The following is a 19,945-nucleotide window of genomic DNA, read 5'->3' as shown; positions in this document are numbered from 1 at the left end:
TGTCCCCATTTTACAGCAGCTGTGAGAGCAAACTATATTATCCATATTGCAGCATTACTCAGGGACCACAAAAACCACCACCAACAAAACTAGTCCCTGCCTCAACTTCCTTCCAGTCTAAGTGGCTACATGCAAGCAGACTGGGCTTACTGGAAAACCCAGACATCTTGGCCTCCTCGCCCAGCTCAGCAAAATGCCATTTGTTTTTCATGGAACTTTTTTATTTTAAATCTTTCTTCCAAACTTGCCTGTGAAAATTCCCTCCCCTCCCTTACCGGTAGCAAAAAGGAACAGACAACAAAATGACCCAAACCCAGCTTTGGGGGAGGGTGACGTAAAGTAGATTTGTTTTGTATTTTTGGGTTTTACACTGCGAAAAACCAAACTGATGCAAGTGAAACCACAAAAATGATTGTTGTTGTTTTGGGTGGGGACACCCTTTTGCCCTAAAAAAATAGTGTTTTGGGGCAGTTTTCCACAGTGACTAGGTGCCAAGGGGCCAGATCAGCTGGGGCCATGATGCAGTAGCAGAGGGGGCAGGGCAGTGGGGGTGGAACGTGCTTTGCAGGGGAAGGATCTTGGAGGACTCAAACTCTATGGTTTAGACGCTCGGGTCAATTTCTCCTCTATGATTCATCGCGAACCCAGAATGCACTGGGGTGGGAGGGGTGGTGAAAAGTTGTACTTCCGGGAAGATGGCGGCTGCCAGGCAAGGCTGGGCAGGCACGTGGTCGCGGGGAAGGAATCTTGCGTGACTGTGAGTGGAGACCCGAAGGGGCTGGAGATCCTGGGGCGGGAGGGGAGCTGATATCGTGGGGGGGGCTAGAAGTGGGGCACTGGAGGGTGGGGGCTGGAGAGCTAAAGGTGGATTGGATGGGAGGGGCTGGAGAGTTGAGGGGGGCTGGAGAGCTAAAGGTGGATTGGATGGGGGGGCTGGAGAGTTGAGGGGGGGCTGGAGAGCTAAAGGTGGATTGGATGGGGGGGCTGGAGAGTTGAGGGGGGCTGGAGAGCTAAAGGTGGATTGGATGGGGGGCTGGAGAGTTGAGGGGGGCTGGAGAGCTAAAGGTGGATTGGATGGGGGGGCTGGAGAGTTGAGGGGGGGGAGAGGGTGGGGGGGCTGGGATGGGGGGGGGGGGCTGGAGAGCTAAAGGTGGATTGGATGGGAGGGGCTGGAGAGCTAAAGGTGGATTGGATGGGGGGGCTGGAGGAGTGCTGGGAGCTAAAGGCGGATTGGATGGGGCTGGACAGGTAAAGGTGGGAGGATTGGATGGGGTGCTGGGAGACTGGAGAGCTGAAGGTGGGAGGTGAATGTGGATCTTGGAGATGGGGGCTGGATGAGAACGAAGGGGGAGGAGCTGGAGAGCTGGCATATTTGAAGCTGGAGATCTGGTGGGGGTATGAAGCCTAGGGGTCAGAGGGAGAGGGATGTGAAGTATTGGGTGTTGTGACCTGGCTCCTCTTGTTCTGCTTTCCCTGGAGTTGATTTGTCATACAGAATAGACAGATCAGTGGTGGCCAACTGTTCACATGGGATGGGGGGGCACTGGAGGGGGCAGATGTTGCCTTTCCCCTGATTCCTTGCAAAGAACCCCCTACAATGTAGGTCAGTATCATTGTCCCCATTTTACAGATGGGGAAACTGAGGTCCGGGCAGATGAAATGACTTTTCCAAGATCACCCAGCAGGCTATTGGCATAACTGGAAACAAAGCCCAGCTTTCCTGAGTGCTAGTCATCTAGGCCATGCTACTTCTAGGCTTGTCAGCCTTTGGCAATGGGTGCTATTCAGTGCAAACGATCATTTCAGCATGTGTAATTTGGTGCTACTTTTCTGTGATAGATCGATGCACAGGGAGGCATAGAAGCTGTAGGATTCAGTTAAAATCAAGTTTGGGAAGAACCACCCATGTCCATCATGAGTGGCTCCCCCGAAAGAAAGACCAGGGGGATGAAGTTTGCAGAGCAGCAGTTACAGAGACATGGCTGGAAACAAGGTACAGGCTTGATGTATCCAAAAATCAAGTGTATGAAATACGGACTGGTCTGGAGGTGGCTTGGGAGTTTTTTTGCTCCCTATCTCCCCATACAAGGACCAAGGGACACTCAGTGCAATTTAAAGGTGTGACATTCAAAACTGTTACGTGCGAGTAACTTGTTCATACAACAGGCCACTGGAGTGCAGAACTCCTTGCCACAAAATGTCATTAAGGCTCATATTCAAAGAGGAATTGTGTGTGTATGTAGACCAGGGGTGGGGAACCTAAGACCTGGGGGCTGGATGCAGCTCCTCAGCTTGTCTGGATCCAGCCCCCAACACTCAGGGCTCTCCCCTAGCATTGGGAAGCCTGTGCTGGCACTTCAGCACACACCCCTCCCGCCCTGGCATCTCCCCATGGGCTGGAGCACACAAAAATCTGCTAGCTTGGCTCTCCCCCTCCCCTGCCCAGCCCTGGTTTGTATGAGGAGTGTCTTTCTCCTTCTCAGTCAGGGGCCATGCCAGTGTGAGTTTGTGTGTGTGTGTTTGTTTGTTTGTATTTCCATCTGACTTGCGTGCAGCCTCTGACTGATTTTTCTGTGAGACACCCTAAAAAAGGTTCCCCACCTCTGAAGCAACTGGTTCTGGCTGTTGTTGGACACACAACACTGGGTTAAAAGGATCTTAATGCTGATCCAAGCTGATGATTCTTGTGCTCACAACATTGTATCTCTTGGCTGCACTGGATTTTCCATTTCCATGCAAGGTGCCTGTTGGATCTTTGTCCCATTCTGATGCTGGAACCAAGTAAGAGGCTTATGGTTCTGCGACTGGTTAGTCCTTCAGCTTAAGACATTTGTGTTTTTAGATCAAGAGGTCCTGGGTTTGGTCCCCTTCTATGACCCTTCTAGAAGCCATGACATGAGGGAAACCCTGAATTTATCTCACTGTGCTTTCTTTAGGCAAAGGACTAGGGAAGCGAGAGAACGGCATCTCTGAAGCCATCAAGGTGAAAGTGAAATGCGACACAGCTGGGGTAAGGAAGACCTGCTCTGTACAAACAAAACTATCAGCACACTTAGGCCTAGTCTATACTAACCCCCACTGTTGACCTAATCCACATCAGTTCAGCTACGGAAATACTATAGCTGAGGTCGATGTACTTACCATGGTGGCTTGTATGATCGGCGGGAGCTGCTCTCCTGTCAGTGCTGGCTACTCTTCTCATCTTGGTGGAGTACCGGCGTCGACGGGAGAGCACTCAGAGATTGATTTATCGTGTCTAAGCAGATGTGATAAATCAATGGCTGGTGAATCAATCTTTGCAGCATGGATCCCCTGGGGACATAGTGGAAACAAATCCTTAGGCTGTGTAGTGCTACACCCCTTGGGCATATACATAGGGGAGTGCTCTGGGCCCTGGATGATTCAGGGGCCTGCGAACTAGTCATAGACCCCTAAGTTATTGGTTTAGATGACACATTTGTCTTACTTTTCTCCCTTTTCAGACTTTTGTGAGTGGCAGGGGGGAGATTGAGGGTGAGGAAGGCCCCCTCTGGGCCCTCTTTATTCCTGTCTTTCAATGACTCTTGTGTGGTCCCAGATGGGCAAGAGAGAATCGGCTGCTCCTTCTCTCCCATCTTCCCTCCCAGAGCCGCTCCCTCAGCCCCTGCTAGACCAACAGATGAGGTTGGCTTTAAACTGGCTTCCCCCTTGGCTGAGCCGTCCCTGCCCAGGGTGTTCCCTGTCACACGCCTTCGGACCAAGATCCTTGAACATCCCACGCTTGCAAAAGCTCTTTGCTTTGTAAATAAAGCAAGACCCAGAGCCTGGCTGGGTTGGGAAAGATCCCGACAGCCGTGAGCGGCTCTTTTGGATCAGCAGATCCCAGGGGCAGGGCCATTTTAACCCTTTCTCTTCCAACCCAGGTGGGTCACGTCCCCTCCGAGCAGTTCACGTTCCATTGGTGGGATCACCTCTTCAACAAGTCAGCTGCGAATATCTCTGTGGAGGCCGGGCAGGTAAAGGGGGAGATTGGGGGATCTGGGAAGTCTGGACGCCGCGATCCAAAGGCTGAGTGCTAGATTGGATTGGCTAAGAGCAGCCGACACTAAGCTAGAGACGTGGCTGTATGGGAGACACCCTCCCGGGACAAAGCCAGACTCTGTTTGCTTCTCTATAAGCACTTTGGGCATTTTCCCTGGCCAAAACTGTAGCGAATAGAGCTCCTGGAACTCGCTGATTAGTGTGTGTCTCCCTCTGTGCCCAGGCCTCTGGCATTGTGTGTCTGCTACAGCCCCTGGCTGGAAAGTGTGGCTCCTGGGAGCTCAGTGATTTTTGCTTGGGAGATCCCTGAGTCAGGCCTGGTGATGGCTGTCATGTAAGTTCTTAAGGACCGTGCATCATGGCCTTATCTTAAGGCCTGATCTGATGAGATGCTGGGCTTTACAAAGGGGAATCAGTACCATCTAGGGATGTTAAAATACATTTGTGTAAACGTGTAACTTTTTTTTTAAGTGGTTACATGTTTGCACGCAGGAGGGCCGGCTGGAGAAAGCCGACTCCAGCTCCCACTTGCCCCCCCTTTTCACTCCCACATTGCTGCCTCTCTGTCCGCATGGGGCGGGGACAGGCAGCCCCACACGAGCCAGTGCTTATAAGGAGCCGGCTCTTAAGCCAGCTTCCCCCAAGCACCACCTCACACCTGGTCCCCCACCTCCCGCACTGCTGCCTCTGTGGGAGGCAGTGAGTGGGAGGGAGGTGGCTTCATGGGAGCCAGTGCGCGCAGGGAATTGGCTGCAAATACCAGCCCCCCCCCCCACTCACACGCCACCTCTGTGGAAGACAGCAGCACAGGGCGGCCTGACATCATGTGCTAGGGATGTTAAATATAATTTAATCGACTAGCTGATGGGTTTTCCATCGACTAGTCGATAAGCAGGGAGTGGCAGCGGCTTTAGCTCCTGGTCCCGGCAGTTAACCCTGCTGTGGCTTTGCCTTTTAAATGTATTAAGAGCCCTAAGGCTGTTATTACATATAAAGGGCTAAAGCGCAGCAGGGGGGACCTGGCTCTTAATACATTTAAAAAGCAGAGTTACAGCATCTGGGACTGGGTGCGAGTCGGGAATCAGCTGATCCCCGGCTCGCACCCAGTTCCCACTACCCCCCTGTGGAGACGGTGCTGGGGGATGTGGCTTTTAAGCTGACTCCCCCCAGCACCTGCTCCTTGCTGCCTCAAGGAGGGCAAGGGAGAGGGAAGCAACTAGTTGAGAAACTAATCAACTATCCGATAAGCTTTTGCTTGTCGGATAGTTGACTAGTCGCTTACATCCCTGTGATGCACAGGGAGCCAGCTTAAAAGCTGGCTCTTCACATGCTCTGGCTCCCACCTCTCGCTCCCCCCCCCCCCATTGCTGCCTCTGATAAAGGGGGGGTGGATTGTAACCATGAGAATTAACCATGTTCATGGGTACACTTAAGGCTGGAGAAACTGAGGCGCTGTGACTTGTCCATCACGGTAGAGTAGAACCCAGGCGCCCTAAGGATTCTATTCCCCGAACCGTAACCACAAGCCCATCGTTGGACCAGTGATCAGGCAAAACATTAGAGTGGATCATTTGTTTCCTTTTTGCACTGGCCCAAGGATCTCAGTGGAAAGGAGCTGGGCTGTGTGGCAGGACACCGGCTTTCTCTTTTTTGCCGCGGCGGCTATATTTTTCCCTCTGGGAAACTGAGGCAGGCAGTCTCTAAAAGAGAGCTGAGGATCCTGACCCCCTTGGTTAAGCGATTGAACACCCTCCTTTGCCGTGATGCTAACAGAAAAACTCAACAACCATTAGGCAGCTGGTGCACAGAAAGCACGATCCGTCTTACTGAGCAATATTGTCTCATCATCTCCTTGCTCCCCCCCCCCATCTGTGTGTATCCATCGGTCATCTCCTAGATTGGAAGCTCTTTGGGCTGAAAAACGATCTCTTTATTCTGTGTTTGAACAGCACCTACCACCATGGACTCCAAAGCACGACTGCCATACAGATACAAATACAACACCTGTCTGGAATGACCCGATTATTACATGTGGTATTACTATTGGGTTTAAAACAAACTGAAGGCGGTATTTCTTCACACAAGGCACAGTCAACCTGTGGAACTCCTTGCTAGAGGATGTTGTGAAGGCCAGGACTATAACAGGGTGCAAAAAAGAGCTAGATGAATTCATGGAGGGTAGGTCCATCGATGGATATTAGCCCGGAGGGGCAGGGGTGGTGTCCCGAGCCTCTGTTTGTCAGAACCTGGGCGACAGGGGGTGGATCACTTGATGATTCTTTTCATATGTATTCATTTTTTTATTGTATCCTTTGGTATATATGGTCATGCCAATTTCTTCCACTATTTGATCTGAGGAAGTGGGTCTGGCCCACGAAAGCTCATCACCTAATAAACCATCTTGTTAGTCTTTAAAATGCTACATAGTCCTGTATTTTGTTTCAGCTAGACCAGACTAACACGGCTACGTTTCTATTACTAGGAAACTGGGCTTGATGGATCTTTGATCTGACCCAGTCTGGCCATTCTTATGTTCGTGGTCCTGCCTTGAGAGCATGGGATGGGACTAGATTACCTTTTTGGTCCCTTGCAGTCCTATACTTCTATGGTTCTATGATTAATAGCCTCAGTGTGTGATCTGGAGTAAGGATGTAAGAGACCAGTCGACTCTCCGATAAGCATAAGCTTATCCAATAGTAAAGTAGTGACTCGACTAGTCACTTCCCTCCTTGCTGCCTCTATCAGAGGCTGCAAGCTGGGGGAGTAGGAGCCGGTGCGGAGGGACCCGGTTTAAAAGTTGGTTGCCCCAGCACTGTCTCCCTAAGGGACAGGGGAGGTAGAGGCGTAGTGGGGGACCGGGTGCGAGCCAGGAATCCTGGCTTGTGCCCAGTCCCAGATGCCGCACTTCTGCTTTTTAAATGTATTAAGAGCCAATAGTGGGCAGGGGATCCAGATGTGAGCTGGGAATCAGCTGTCCCGGCCCACACCTGGTCTCCCCTGCTGCACTTTAGCCTTTCAAATGAATTAAGAGCCTGCAGGCTCTTCATATATTTAAAAGGCCGAGCTGCAGCAGGGTTAGCTCCTGGGATCGGGAGCTAACCCCGCTGCGGCTCCGCAGTTTCCCTTGCTTATCGACTAGTTGATGAAACACCATTTAACATCCCTAATATGGAGCAGGATTATTAAATTAACTAGCAGCCTTTTGTGAGGCCTGGCTGATCCCATAATATCTGTTTAAATCTCTCTCCCAGGATGGTGTCCAAATGAAAAAGCTCTCTGAGCAGGACGGGGAAATCAGCAACAAGAAACCCCGTAAAGCTCCCAGTGCCACGAGTATGTTGTACGGCCGCTTTGTGAAGGTAACTGGGCGCATGGGTCTGCGTTTGTGATTCCCCTTCGCTGCAGACGGTCTCGTGTGCTGTCGGCCGTACCTTCGTGCCTTTCTCTACCACCGTGTGTCCTGAAAGTTCCCGCTGTGCTCTGGAAAGAACACTCCTGCTGCAGCCACTACTGAATGGCAGCCGCCTTTGGGGCGGAACAAGTCAATTCTTTGACCGTGTGTAGCTGTGCCGTGCAAGGATTGCCCACCCAATGCTAACATGCAGCCACCTCTGGGGTGGAACGTGGTAGCTGGGCAGCATATAAGGATGCAGCCGAGGGTTTGCGCTGAAGTAAAACAGGGCAGTGGCTGCATGCAGGGATCATGCCTCCTGGGCTGAAATGAAACATCCCATCTTTACTTAAAAATTGCCGGTGATGGAGAATCCACCACAACAAGGAACTTCAGCAGGTAACCTGTTACCCAGTAAGCATCAGCCTTAATGGGTGATGCTTATCGGATAACAGTTAATGGCCCAGACTCCCATGTGGGGCTGCCAGCTCCCATTCCCCACGGGACCAGAAGCAGCTGGGCTGGAACCTGCCCCGTTTAATCAGTTAACTGGTTAAACTTAAGGTTTGACCGGCGAACTAATTAAACAGGATTTTACATCCCTACTCATGGCCCTGGCTACATATTTCCAGAGGTCAGTTACTCTCCCCATTCAAAACGTCCCCCTTGTTTCCTATCCAAACGTGTCTAGCTGCAGCTGCCAGGCACTGGCCCCGGGACTTTCCTCTGTGCTAGGGAAGAATGCGTCCCTCGTGTAGCCCCATATCGCCTCTGCAAAGTTACCCCTTCTCTGTGTTACACTGGGTAGATAGAGCTGCTCAAGTCTTCCCCTGTAGGGCAGGTTTTCTAATCCCTTGTTTCATTCTCCTGGCCCTTCTCTGAACCCACTCCGAGTTCTTGCCACCCTTCCTGAATTGTGGATAAACGTGGGATGGGGAAACTGAGATCTATCCACTTGTCCATGGCCACCCAGAGAGGCAGAGGTGGGGATAGAAATGCGGAGTCTTGACTTAGTCCAGAGAGGTAGAACGGCAGGCTGGACAAATGCAGGAGTGGGGAACCTAACGCCCAGGGGCCAGATGGGGTCCCTGGCTTGCCTGGAACCAGCCCCTGAAGCTCTGGGCCTTCCCCCCCCCCCCAGAATTGGGGGCCTGCGCTGGCACTCCAGTCCCCACTGTTTCCCGTCCGACTGATATCTCTGTGTCAGCGGCCCCTAACCCAAAAAAGGTTTCCCACCCATGGACTAACGCCTGCCCTGCCCCATAGTAGCTTGCCCTAGACCTACAGCATAGGCCATGGGGTGGGTGGGAGGTGTCTCCAGTGCCCAGAGGTTGTTGACTGCGCCTGTCTCCGTCTCAGGCAGCTACGCTGACGGCAGGAGGGGAGGAGCCAACAAAGCAGGTTTCCACGTCTGAGAGCAGCGAGGACGAGGAGGAGAAATTGGACATGTCGACGGTTAGGAAGTGAGTGCCCAGTCGGGCGGGGCCGGGGGAGTGAGTGGCTTTTCTGACCTGCTGGGCTGAGCCACATGCTCAAGGCCCCGGCCACAGAACACATGTTGGCTCAGCGGGCCAGATCCTGCATGAACAAACTGAACTCAAAGAAGTTAGGGGATGGAGCATCTTCCTCTGTGACCTGATTCTGCAGTAGCCCCTGGGGCTAGTTCTCCATTGTCTTAGAGCTGTTGTCTTCCCCACAGTCTGTCCCCTGCTGTGCAGTTCTCCCTGTCCGGCGTGTTAGTGGGGCAGGCTTCCTGCTGGGTCGCCCTCCCTATCCCGGAGGGCTCAGTTTGCCCAGGGACTAAACCATTCTTCCAGGGGAGTGGAGGACTTGGCTTCTCGGTGGCACCCTAGGAGCCAAACGGACAGTTCTCCCCTCCGTGCTGGGACTGGCAAGGATGGTGAGGCTGTCCCTTTCTGTCTAGGGGCTGGGTAGAACACAGAGCAGGGGTCCATTAAACAGAGCAGCACTTGGGAGTGTGCTGTTTACCCCCACATCAGTTCTGTTGGTGTCTGCGGTGGGATAGCCTTCCCCACTCACCAGCCAGTCTCTGACTAATTCTTTCCGTTCTGAGGGACCGGGGGGGTGGAGCCTGGAGGGAGACCCAACTACATGTCCTGCTGCCATGGACAAAGTGTTAAATGGGTGGCTTCGAGGCACAAGACCTCTATCCAAGTTCTTTACCCCCACATCCAGGGGGTGAAGTGCAGACTCCCCAGCAGGCCTTTGTCTATAACTTGTCTGTGCGTCTGTAACGCGGTAACTTTTGAAAGCCGCATCTGCTCGCTTCCCAGCAAACCATCGAGGCATCTGTGGGCAAAACACCGGTGAAAACCGGAACCTCCTGTTTTCCACTCATGGAATCTCCCCCCTGCTGCTGCCTGATGCGTATGGCAGGCGGGGCTGTTGAAAGTTCTTTTTGGATGTCCAGCTCAGCAGGACCCTCTAGCGGTTAGCACCAAACTCTCCCGTATCTCTCTTCCCCCAGGCTGACGGATGAGGAGCTGGTCCAGGCCTGCGGTGGCCGCACTGCGCACAAGTGAGTAGGCAGAATGCTGTGGCTGGGGCAGGCGAGGGATGTAAAACCCTGTTTAAAATGCCAACTCTGAACATGCTTCCCCTCGCATGAGGACCCTATACAGCCCTGGTGTCTGTAGGGCGGGGGAGGTTCTACTAAATGACCTGCCTTTCCTGCAGCTCGGGGCTCCCGGACTATAGGGCTGGAGGGGGGAGGGGGCCTCTCCAACGTAGGCTGAGCAGGGGGCCAGGTTCTGTTTGATTCCACGTCGCAGGGACCCGTCCCCGCCTCTGAGTGTGGAGCTGGAGCTCAGCCCCTGTGCTCCGCCCCCTGGCGGCACGTGGTCCCATCCTTGCAAATGAGGAGGCCCTGCCAGCAGGACCGGTTCTAACTCCGACACTTGGCCCCGGCCCTCATCATGGAGCAGAATAAGCTTGTCCCCAACTTCCTTCTTCCTCCGTTGGCGTCCCCTCCAGTTTGCAGGGCTAGTGCTCCTCTGCCCCAGGAGTTGTGGCCGGATGAGGGTAGCTGGAGCCCAGTTCAGGCCCAGGGCGGGGGGTGGGGGAGAAGGTGTGACTCATGTATGCACCCCCACCTCCCCCCGTGGCTGCCACAAGCCCTAGAAAACTGGCTAGTTCCCAGCATCCCAAGGCACCTGCCAGGATCCATCTGTTGGCTGCAACTGTAGGTGAAGCAGGGAAGCTGCATTGGAGGGATGACTCATGAGAGGGCAGTTGCAGGTGTCCCTGGTCTAGGCATAAGCTGTCGCTAACCCTCCCTCTCTGCACCTTCCTCCCAGGGGAGCCCGTCATGGTCTGACCATGAGAGCCAAGCTGGCCCGGCTGGAAGAGCAAGAACAAGCCTTCCTGGCAAAGTACAGCCAGGAGGAGCAGATAGGCAGCGCCCCGCTGCAGCAGCAAGATGCAGCAGTGAATGCCCCGGGCGTGGAAGGCAGCACCCCAGCTGAGGGAAAGGCCAAGAAGAAGAAGAGATCCAAAGAGAGAGGCAGCTGTGCTGAGGCTGGTGAGAGGCCAGAACCAGCAGGGAAAGAGGAGCAAAGGGCCAGGAAAAGGAAGAAGAAGAATCGGAGGAGGAGAGAGGAGGGGAGAGAGGAGGAAAGGGCGGAGGATAGTGAGAAAAGTGAGTTGCTGGACTCGAGGGAGCAGCTGATGGCGGGAGCAAGGCAGCTGGAGGGCCCACACGGGGACAGCCCCAGGAAAAAAACCAAAAAGAAGAAAAAGCAGAAGGGGCATGTGTAGCGAACGAGGGTTTGTACTGTTGGGGGGGGGGTGCTACCCCTCAGGCTTGCTATGAGCCCACCGCGCTTTCAGCTGCTGCTGCGGGACCTCTCTGCCACTGCCTAACCCTGGAGATGCACTACTGCGGCCTCACAGGAGGCGGATGCTCTGAGGGCTGATTCGCACAGCCGGTCACTGCCTAGCGAACTAGGAATATGCCCAGCAGCCTCCCAGCAACATGTGTGGACAAACCCTTTGATCCTGGATAAGGCAGCGGCACAGAGAGGACACTAAAAAATACCAGTCTCTGCATGGGTCACGGCTCCACCTTGCAGGGGAATCCGCTGTTCTCAAAGAACTCAGTTCTCCAGTCCTTGCCTCGTGAGAAATCCCCTGGGTCTGTTGCTTCCCACTGAGCCGTCTGTGACATCGGCAGGGGTTTTGCTGTTCATACCGTGGGGCAGGATTTCAAGCCCCCCCGTTCTGCCCTCTGGTGCGTTTGCAGCCTAGGCCAGTTGCACAGGCATAGCTGGGAGGAGAGGGAGGGAAGGAAGGGCCCCTTCAGAGACATTTTTAATGTCAATAAATCTTTTATTGCAGAGAAAAACAAAGGTTGATTTTATATACACATCGGGGCCGGCAGCAGCTGTGAAGCCTGGGGAAGTACTAAACACAGTTGGTGAGAGATCTTCACTGCTAGCCTCCAGTAACTCCCAGTAACACCCCCCTTGTTTTAATGAACTTTTTGGGTCTGATCCAAAGTCCGTGCAGAGCCTGCCGCTGACTGCGAAAGGCAGTGGGTGGAACCAAACACAGTCCCCTGCACCCATGTGCCTACCACAGCTGGCTCTGGGCCTGCCAGGCAGAGCGATGCAGGGGATTTCCGGGTGCCAAATGGACAGAGACCAAACGAGGTGCTGAGCGCCCACTCCCCTGAGATCAGCACCTGGCAAAGGGCGCTTTGTAGAACCAGGCCTTCCTGACACAGCAAAACTAGGCCCCACCCTTGCTCCTCCCCTTCTAACTAGCAAACCCCCCCTCCCCACTCCAGCGCCTGCTTGATTCAGTTATGCTGGGCAGGACTCATTTCCGCTTTGCAGTCAAATCACCCCTCTCCTTCGCCGCCTCCCTGCCACTAGGCCAACTGCAGGACGCAGTCAGTCTCGGGGTAGGGTGGCAGACGAAGCGAGTATTTTTTCTGCAGCGCCATTGGCACAAACCTGCCCCCCAGGAAGTGGTAGCGGCCGGCAAAATGCTGCGCAGCCTTCTTGGGGGCAGTGAGAGAAATGAGCATGTCGGGCTGAATGCTGTCGGGGTTGCCTTTCTCCACGTCCCAGCCTGAAAGAGACCAAGGGGGAAACAATTAGCACCAAATAAATCCCACGCCTCCTCACTTCCCTCCCTACAGCAGACAGGGCCCAAAGAGCTTCCCTGGCATGAATCGTAAGGGCATGAACAGTTCCCCATGGGATGCACAAGGCTCGTGGCTCCCTTCACACCACTCTATGGTGCTGGAGCGACTCCCTGTCTCTTCCCCTCGAAACCCCAGCTGAAATCGGCTCCTCTGCAGAGACAGCCAACCCACGAAAAGCAGGGCAGCGAGTTTGACATGGGAGCTCGGTGCCACCAGCCATCTCTCACGCAGGTGCCGCTAACTTGCTTTGTGCTAGTGAGAGGCAATCTCAAAAAGCTGGCATGTTGAACAGGGGACAGAAGAGCAGGGGGAGAAAATAAATATTTATCCCTATTTTACAGCTGGGGATTTGAGGCAGAGAGACATCTGCCCTAGGTTCCAGGGAGCTAGGAGTTGATGCCCCTTCTCCTGAGTCTCAGTTCTGCATCGTAACCTCATGCTGAATTACCAGGGACATTACCATTTAATTCAGGGCGGGAAATCTCAGGGCCGGGGGCTGGATCTAGCCCCCGAGGCTCAGGGTTCCCAGTCCAGCATTGGGGATCCCATGTTACTCCACCATGGGGCTGGAGCACACACAATGTACTAGCCTCAGCACCCCCTAGGAGGAGAGCATGGGAAGCATCTGCTTCCTCAGTCGGGGGCCATGTCAGTGAGGGTTTTTTTGTATTTTTTTGCTTCACTTGTGTGGCCCCCGACCCAAAAGAGGTCCCCCACCCCTGGTTTAATCGATTAACCGTTTAACCAATAGGCTTATCTGTTAATGGTCTCGGTTAAACTCAGCCAGTTCCTAAAGAGGCAGCTTCGCGGCGGGCTCGGCAGTACAAAGCGAGGCTTCACGCTGCAGAACCCGCAGCGCAGGCAACCACTAAGAGTTTTTAGCGGTCACATGGCTACCATATTGCACGACTTTTCACATCCCTACTCTCCCGACGGCTGACAAAGTGCATACCAGTTGTGAATTCACTCACTGGAGGTATGTTTTAAAAAGGGCTCGTGCAATTGCATGAGCACTACCATCTGTCACGAGGAAGTTAAAACCACATGGACAATGTCATGCTTCAGGGCACACGCTGGTAAGGGTCAGGAAGGAATGCGCCCTTTCCCTGCCCTACCAGCACTGTACCTTGAGGGGGCTACTGGGGTGGAGACAATTGTCTTCCCCTGACACCTCAGGCACCGGCCATAGCTGAGAACTGGGATTTGGGTGGCCCTGGGAGTTTATATGGTTAGTACAAACCTTTGCAGCAGAAGCCTGTGAGAAACCAGCAGGTCTGCTGCTGTACTGACCAGTGACCTCCGTGCACAGCCCCGCATGCCACCAGGACCCTAGAAGCCCAGGGGGAACTCAAGACCCCTGCTGGGTGCGTCATCCAGAGAGAAAAGTGAACACAGGCCAACGAGCACGTGGGGGATGGAACCAACCGGAGGGGATGTCGATGCTGGCGATGGGAATGGTGACTTGCTCCAGAGTCTTGAGGATACTGCCAAAAGGCTCCCGCACGGCTCCCTTGAAGCTGAACCCGAAAATCGCATCCACCACCAGCCCATACAGCTCATCGATCAGCATGGCCTGCAGGCACACGCGGGTCAGAGGTTAAAACAGCAGGCTCCTCCCCCTGGCAGGGGCACACTCCTGGGTACATCTCGGGCCCTGGGAAATCTTCCAGTCCCAGCATTTCCAGCTGGGCCAGACCCTGCTCTCAGACTGGCGTAAATGCGGAGTAACCACAGATTTACGGGGTAAATCTGCACTAAGTACAAAGGGCCTTTTAGCCTAAGCTCATCCGGGCATAAAGCAAGAGTCACCCCACTGAAGTTAGAGCAGCGTACGGGAGAGGAGAATCAAGCCCGGAATATTTGTAGGAGGCGAACACGGTTACACCTGTCCAAGCCCACTCACTTCAAGGGAGTGACTCCTGTTTTACACCAGTGTAAACAGAAGACAGCCCCGTCATTTACAAACACCCTCCCTGTTCTCCAGCCAAAGGCAAACAGCATCAGGCAATCTGTCCTCTATTACAGGGGTCCCCAGACGCTGCGGCCAGAAGCACCACAGCGATGCTGATAAACAAGTAATAAACCCCCATTGCTCGTTTACGTTCGAACTGGATTGATTTGCAGTGGCACCTCCCCCCGCAGTGCTCGGCATGGTACAAACCCAGGACAAAAAGAGGTTTCCCCCCTGTAAGCTTTCCTCTCTGCTCCCCCTTCATTAGCGATCCGTCCGTGGGCTCGCAAAGCACTTGGCCAATATTCATGTTTAACCTCGCCACAGCAGGTCAGACTCAGCCATCTCCAAGTGTCTTTTGGCTTCAGCATCAAACCTAGGAATCCCTTGGGGACTGTCCCCGTTTTGCGGGAAGGGGAACAGATGCTTGCTCTGCCTCTGGGGCGGAGACTCCCCCTCCCCTATGTTGCACAGGGAGGGGTCTATAACCAGAGACATGAAAGGTATAAGGACAGGAATGATGCCGGGTGGTCTAGCTCTCCCGGTGATGCACCTTACCTCCGCCGGGAACTCTGAGAGAAAGGGGATGTCCATCTTCTGGCACTGAGTCGTCAGCCCTTCAAACAGCGCTTTACTGGGCCGCTTGGGGTAGAATATCGTCGGCTCGTAGCCCTGCAGGGACGGGACAAGTCCAAGTGATGCTCTGGTATGGTTACCGGAACTTATGAACGGGCAGAGTCCTAGCATAGAACCCACGGGGGCTTGGCTGGACCAGGTGAAACAAACACAAGCCGCAGCCTCCTCCTTGTCCCTGAGATTCCCCCAAGCATCTCCTCTCTCCTGGCTCCCTCTTCCCATCCACAGCTACTCCCTTGTGCACAGGGCCGGGTTAAACAGCTGCCCTGGTGAGTCGGCAGAACTACACCCAGGGTGGCTCATTAAAAAACCCGTATTTGAAAAAGGGAAGCTGGTGTGCCCCAAAGGAACAGGCAGGCCCCCACCGGCGCATCTCAGCTGAAGAGCAAAGATCTGAATGGAGCAGGGAGGTTTCCAGGCTGCCAGTGTAATAGCGGCAGGCGATAGGCACGCAGGACGCTTGCTCAGCTGCTGCCTTTGCTCTAGCTACGCTGGGCAAAGAGAACTCAAGTCTCCAGGGTTGGCACGTTTTGCAAGCGCTACTCACAAACATCTTCAGGTGCCTGGCACAGACCAAGCCGTCGCCTCCGTTATTCCCCGGGCCACAGACAATCAGCACCGTGGGCTGGCTTTTGGTGAAGGAGCTGGGTGGGTAGGCCTAGAGGATGGGGGAGAGAAAAGAACAGGCTTTGGTTAAATAGCAATTAGTAGAAACACAAGATGGAGTAACAGGGAGCGGAGCCTCGTAACAGACCCCATAGAGATGGGCCTGTGATGCCACTGCCAAGGCAGGATTGTCCCTGACCCATATGCAGAATAGGCACCAGTGTGGGGCGCCCATAAATTTGGGGCACCGTTGGGTCTTAATGTCCACCCACCTGCCTCTTCCTGTCCCTGTTCTGTGCCTGATTCGTTGGGAGAGGATCTAGTTAACTGAAAAGTCAAAGCCTGCCAGAGTTATTGGCAGAACATCTAACTGGGGAAAGAGCCATTCACGTGAAAATGAAACCATTTGCCAACTCCAGGTATAGACTGTCAGGGCACATTACACTTCTGGGAAGGATTCATGCTCTGGAGATCGATCTTCTGGTGTTTGATTTAGTGGGTCTTGTAAGGACCTGCTAAATAGAATGCAGAGGGCACCCCCGAGGACCCTGGAACTCCTCGCAGTCGTGACGAGTAAGGGAAGTCAACGGGAGAGTTTCTCCCATCAACCTCCTACTCTGGGTCCGCCCCGGAAAACGGGTGTAATTCACATAGCTGGAGTTGCGTATCTTGCATCAGTTTCCTCCACCAGAATAGACCTGGCCTCAGTCAGTCAACAGGACCTGAGTTTAAAATTTGTTTTAAAACTATTTCATGAGTGTGTTGCTGAAGATTATAAAATCACATCTCTCAAAAATTATCAATCCTCCCACCTGCTGTTGGGCATAGGGGCACCAGTTTAATAGGACTGCGTAGGGCCCCATTAATCCTCAAGTAATTGCGCTGCTTGCAATCAGCCTGGATTATAAGGCTCGCTATCATGCTGCATCTTGCTCTCTGCCTAGCTGCCAGCCTCTGCCCCAGTGGTAGGTACGCCTGGGTGAGAGAGAGGATCCTTCTGTGTATAGTCTTGTGCTTTGGGATCTTTGGCCATGGCAGATACAGCCTTATAATCCCTGGAAGCTGCTTCCCAGGGCAAACTGATATAAGAGCCTAACAACCCAGGGTCCCCGGGATCTGTCACTTCCAGGAGGCCCAAGGGCCACACAGCTGCCTTCAGGCCATGCACTGACCTCCCTTCGCTCCATGGAAGGTCATGGCTGGATCAGGGCGGACGAGGGCTCCCCGAGAGCAGGGGAACCCCAGATTTGGAGAAGCACTAGGACCCAGGGCTCACCTTGGCAATGGCCGTGGCACAGCTCAGCCCCGCCAGCTCCATGAGTTGATCGACGCTGAACTTGTACTCCGTGAAGAGCTCCTGATCGATGGCTTGTGCTTCCTCCTGGCTGAGAGGAGAGACAGCGGCCGCAAGGGCTTGTTTTCATTGCCATTAAGGCGACCACCCAGCTAACACCACCACGCCAGGGCAGTGGGTTCCTCCAGCACCGTCCCAGGATTCCCCCACGCAACCAGACAGCTCAGGCATGATAAGAATCATTGAACTGGAAGGGATTAGAGAAGTCTTCCAGTCCAGTCCCTGCCCTCACAGCAGGACCAAGCACAATCTAGATTGGTTCCCAAACTGGGGGGCGCGCCCCCTGGGGGAGCGTGAAGAAATTCCAGGGGGGCGCAAGGTGACCCAACCTCTCCCGTCAATCCCCTCCCCCAAGAAAGCCGTGCAGCTCAGGCTGGCTGGGGGAGGCTAGAGAGTCTCGGGCAGACTTCAAAAGGGCAACTTTTTTTTTTTTTGCTCAAGTTTTGCTGCTATTTTTGGGGGGGAGGGGGAGAAAAGAGGGCATGAGGGTTTCTCAAAAAATCAAAAAGGGGGCGTGATGCCGAAGTTTGGGAACCACTGATCTAGATCGTCCCTGATAGACATCTATCTAACCTGCTCTTAAATATCTCCAGTGATGGAGATTCCACAACCTCCCTAGGCATTTTATTCCACTGCTTACCCACCCTGACAATTAGGAAGTTTTTCCTGATGTCCAACCTAAACCTCCCCTGCTGTGATTTAAGCTCATTGCTCCTTGTCCTTGGAGGTTAAGGAGAATAATTTTTCTCCCTCTTCCTCGTAACAACTTTTTACATACTCGAAAGCTGTTTTCATGTCACGTGAAAACACACTAGAGTTTTTTTTTTCGGAAAAATGACGGTTTTTCCAAAAAAAACGTTCAATTACGTCCACACTGCAATCGCATTCTTTTGGGAAAATAAAATCAAAAGAACTGAGGGGTTTTTCCGACAGTGGAAAACCTCTTTCTACGAGGAAGAAATATTTCATAATATTTCATCTTGCAAAAAGTGCCAAGATTTCCATTTCTCCTCCCGTTTTGGGTTAAGAATAAAGTCTGGGAATTTCCAGAAGGATGGGAATTCCATGTATGGACTGACGCTTGTAAACACGGCAGGTCTATTTTCTTTACATGGCAGGATTTGCCACACCAGATCAGAGGACTGAGTCACCAACCCTCAGGGTGGGGAACCTTTTTTTTGGGGGGGGCACTGACCCACAGAAAAATCAGTCAGGTGCTGCACACAAGTGAGGAGGAAAAAAACCCTCACTGATGTGGGCCCCAACTGAGGAGAAAGATGCTCCCTACGTTCCCCTCACACACCAGAGTTTAGGGGGGCCCAGCCTACTAGATTTTGTGTGCTCCAGCCCTGCAGTAGGGCAGCAGGCAGGAGTGCCAGCACCAGCACCCCAATGCTGGGGGGGCCTCAGTCAAGCTGAGAGCCGCATCCAGCCCTTTGGCCTGAGGTTCGCACCTCCAGCCTGTCTCAATTTCTCAATTGTCTCAATTTCTGATCCAACCACCTGCTTTTTGTCTTGCCCACTTCCACTATCCGGAAGTCAGTCCATCACACCTGGCCTCCTGTCCCTAGAAACAGTCACGCTTCAGAGGAATGCCCCTGCTCAAAGCCGCGTGTGCTCTGGATCTCACCCCAAAACTGCTGAGAGCCACATGCGGGTCACCCAGATGCTCAGCTTTTACATTCCATCTCAGAACATGGATTAGCTGGCTGCAGGGAGCTGCTGCCTCAAGGGATATCGCCCTGCGCAGCCACCCAGCCTTGCAAAGCTCAGACTGGCTAGGTTAGGCCTTCTCTTCGGCCCAGGGCTGCAGCCTGGCCAGCCATCTCCAGCATGCTTCCGTGCCTCAGGGCCAGGCGTCTGTAAAGGCAAAGCCCAAGGCAATGCCAAAGGGCCGGGATGGAGGGAGGGGGGTGACACAGGGGTGAGGCTAGCGAGAGAATGCACTGCAATCTCTGCATGGGTGCAAGAAGGGGTGTTTTGGTCCTCGGATTAATGAATGTTACGACGTCCCCTCCCTTCCTCAGTCACCCATAGACATCCCAGCCCCCTCTTCTCCGTCCCTGACAAACGGGCTATTCCTTATCCCTAAAAGGTCCCCACAGAGCCCCCCATACCCAACCCCCACTGCCCTACCACCAAGCCCCATCCTCTGCAGCCTGACCACCTCCTCCTATTTGCAGCCCCTTCTCCCCATCTTTCCTTCCCATCCCCCACCCTTCTCTCCTACAGCCCCCCATTTTCCCTTCCGCCTCTCCTCCCCTTGCAGCCCCCCCATTTTGTACCTCCTCCCTGCAGCCCCCAACCCTCCCTGGGGCGCAGGGCCATGGGGCTACCTGAGGTACTTGACCCCGCTGCGCCCCGCGCTCTCCATGGCGCTGCTGCTGCTGCGCCCCTGGCCTGCGCCCCAGCGCCCCGCAGGAGCCCAGCGCCGGGCCAGGCAGCGCCCGCTGCCCACCGCCAGCCGGGAGCCGGAGGAGACCAGCAGGCCCAGCCCCAGCAGCGCCCTGAGCCCGGACATCCAGCTCCGCCCCGCCCCGCCGCGCACCGAGCAGGCGCCGCGCACGGCGTAGGGGTGGGTCCCGGAGCCCGGGCGGGGCAGGGACTGGAGCGTCCCTCCCTCCTGCCTCCGGGCGCCCGCTGCGCCAGCCGCTGGAGCATGCAGCCGCGCCGGACTCCGCAGCGCCCGCGGGGGGCAGCCTTCAACTTAGCGCCTGCTGGCCGCGCTGAATATACTGGCCCCCCTGCCTCTGAATATGCCAGTGCTTCGGCGTCTGAATATACCAGCCCCTCGGCCTCTGAATATACCAGCCCCTC

At 54.2% G+C, this 19,945-nt stretch overlaps 2 protein-coding genes across 2 annotated transcripts; one reads left to right on the top strand and one right to left on the bottom strand.

Annotated features, from left to right (window-relative positions):
• The first annotated feature begins 665 nt into the window (after nt 1–665).
• Nucleotides 666–11,774, top strand: GPATCH4 (G-patch domain containing 4). The gene is made up of 8 exons (XM_006113897.5): nt 666–757; nt 1,840–1,993; nt 2,937–3,010; nt 3,903–3,995; nt 7,272–7,379; nt 8,771–8,874; nt 9,900–9,950; nt 10,729–11,774. The coding sequence occupies exons 2-8, from the start codon at nt 1,906–1,908 to the stop codon at nt 11,186–11,188; spliced, it is 978 nt and encodes a 325-aa protein (XP_006113959.3). The 5' UTR covers nt 666–757; nt 1,840–1,905; the 3' UTR covers nt 11,189–11,774.
• On the bottom strand, nt 11,738–19,682 carry NAXE (NAD(P)HX epimerase). The gene is made up of 6 exons (XM_075907924.2): nt 19,465–19,682; nt 17,051–17,159; nt 15,716–15,826; nt 15,091–15,204; nt 14,007–14,154; nt 11,738–12,505 (listed from the first exon to the last, which is right to left on the bottom strand). The coding sequence occupies exons 1-6, from the start codon at nt 19,647–19,649 to the stop codon at nt 12,303–12,305; spliced, it is 870 nt and encodes a 289-aa protein (XP_075764039.2). The 5' UTR covers nt 19,650–19,682; the 3' UTR covers nt 11,738–12,302.
• Between the last annotated feature and the right edge of the window lie 263 nt (nt 19,683–19,945).

This window comes from Pelodiscus sinensis, chromosome 22, assembly GCF_052426305.1.
Source record: "Pelodiscus sinensis isolate ZL-2025 chromosome 22, ASM5242630v1, whole genome shotgun sequence".
NCBI classification, from domain to species: domain Eukaryota; kingdom Metazoa; phylum Chordata; order Testudines; family Trionychidae; genus Pelodiscus; species Pelodiscus sinensis.
The sequence above is the reverse complement of the archived record's forward strand: the minus strand, read 5'-3'. Positions and strand labels throughout refer to the sequence as shown.

Coding starts and splice junctions, on each gene's coding strand:
- GPATCH4 (XM_006113897.5), top strand. CDS start 1,906: ATGTCCATCATGAGTGGCTCCCCCGAAAGAAAGACCAGGGGGATGAAG. Junction 3,996..7,271: donor TCTCTGTGGAGGCCGGGCAG/GTAAAGGGGGAG, acceptor TCTCTCTCCCAG/GATGGTGTCCAAATGAAAAA. Junction 8,875..9,899: donor GACATGTCGACGGTTAGGAA/GTGAGTGCCCAG, acceptor CTCTTCCCCCAG/GCTGACGGATGAGGAGCTGG.
- NAXE (XM_075907924.2), bottom strand. CDS start 19,649: ATGTCCGGGCTCAGGGCGCTGCTGGGGCTGGGCCTGCTGGTCTCCTCC. Junction 14,155..15,090: donor TCTCAGAGTTCCCGGCGGAG/GTAAGGTGCATC, acceptor GTGTGCCTGCAG/GCCATGCTGATCGATGAGCT. Junction 12,506..14,006: donor CAGCATCGACATCCCCTCCG/GTTGGTTCCATC, acceptor GGTCTCTTTCAG/GCTGGGACGTGGAGAAAGGC.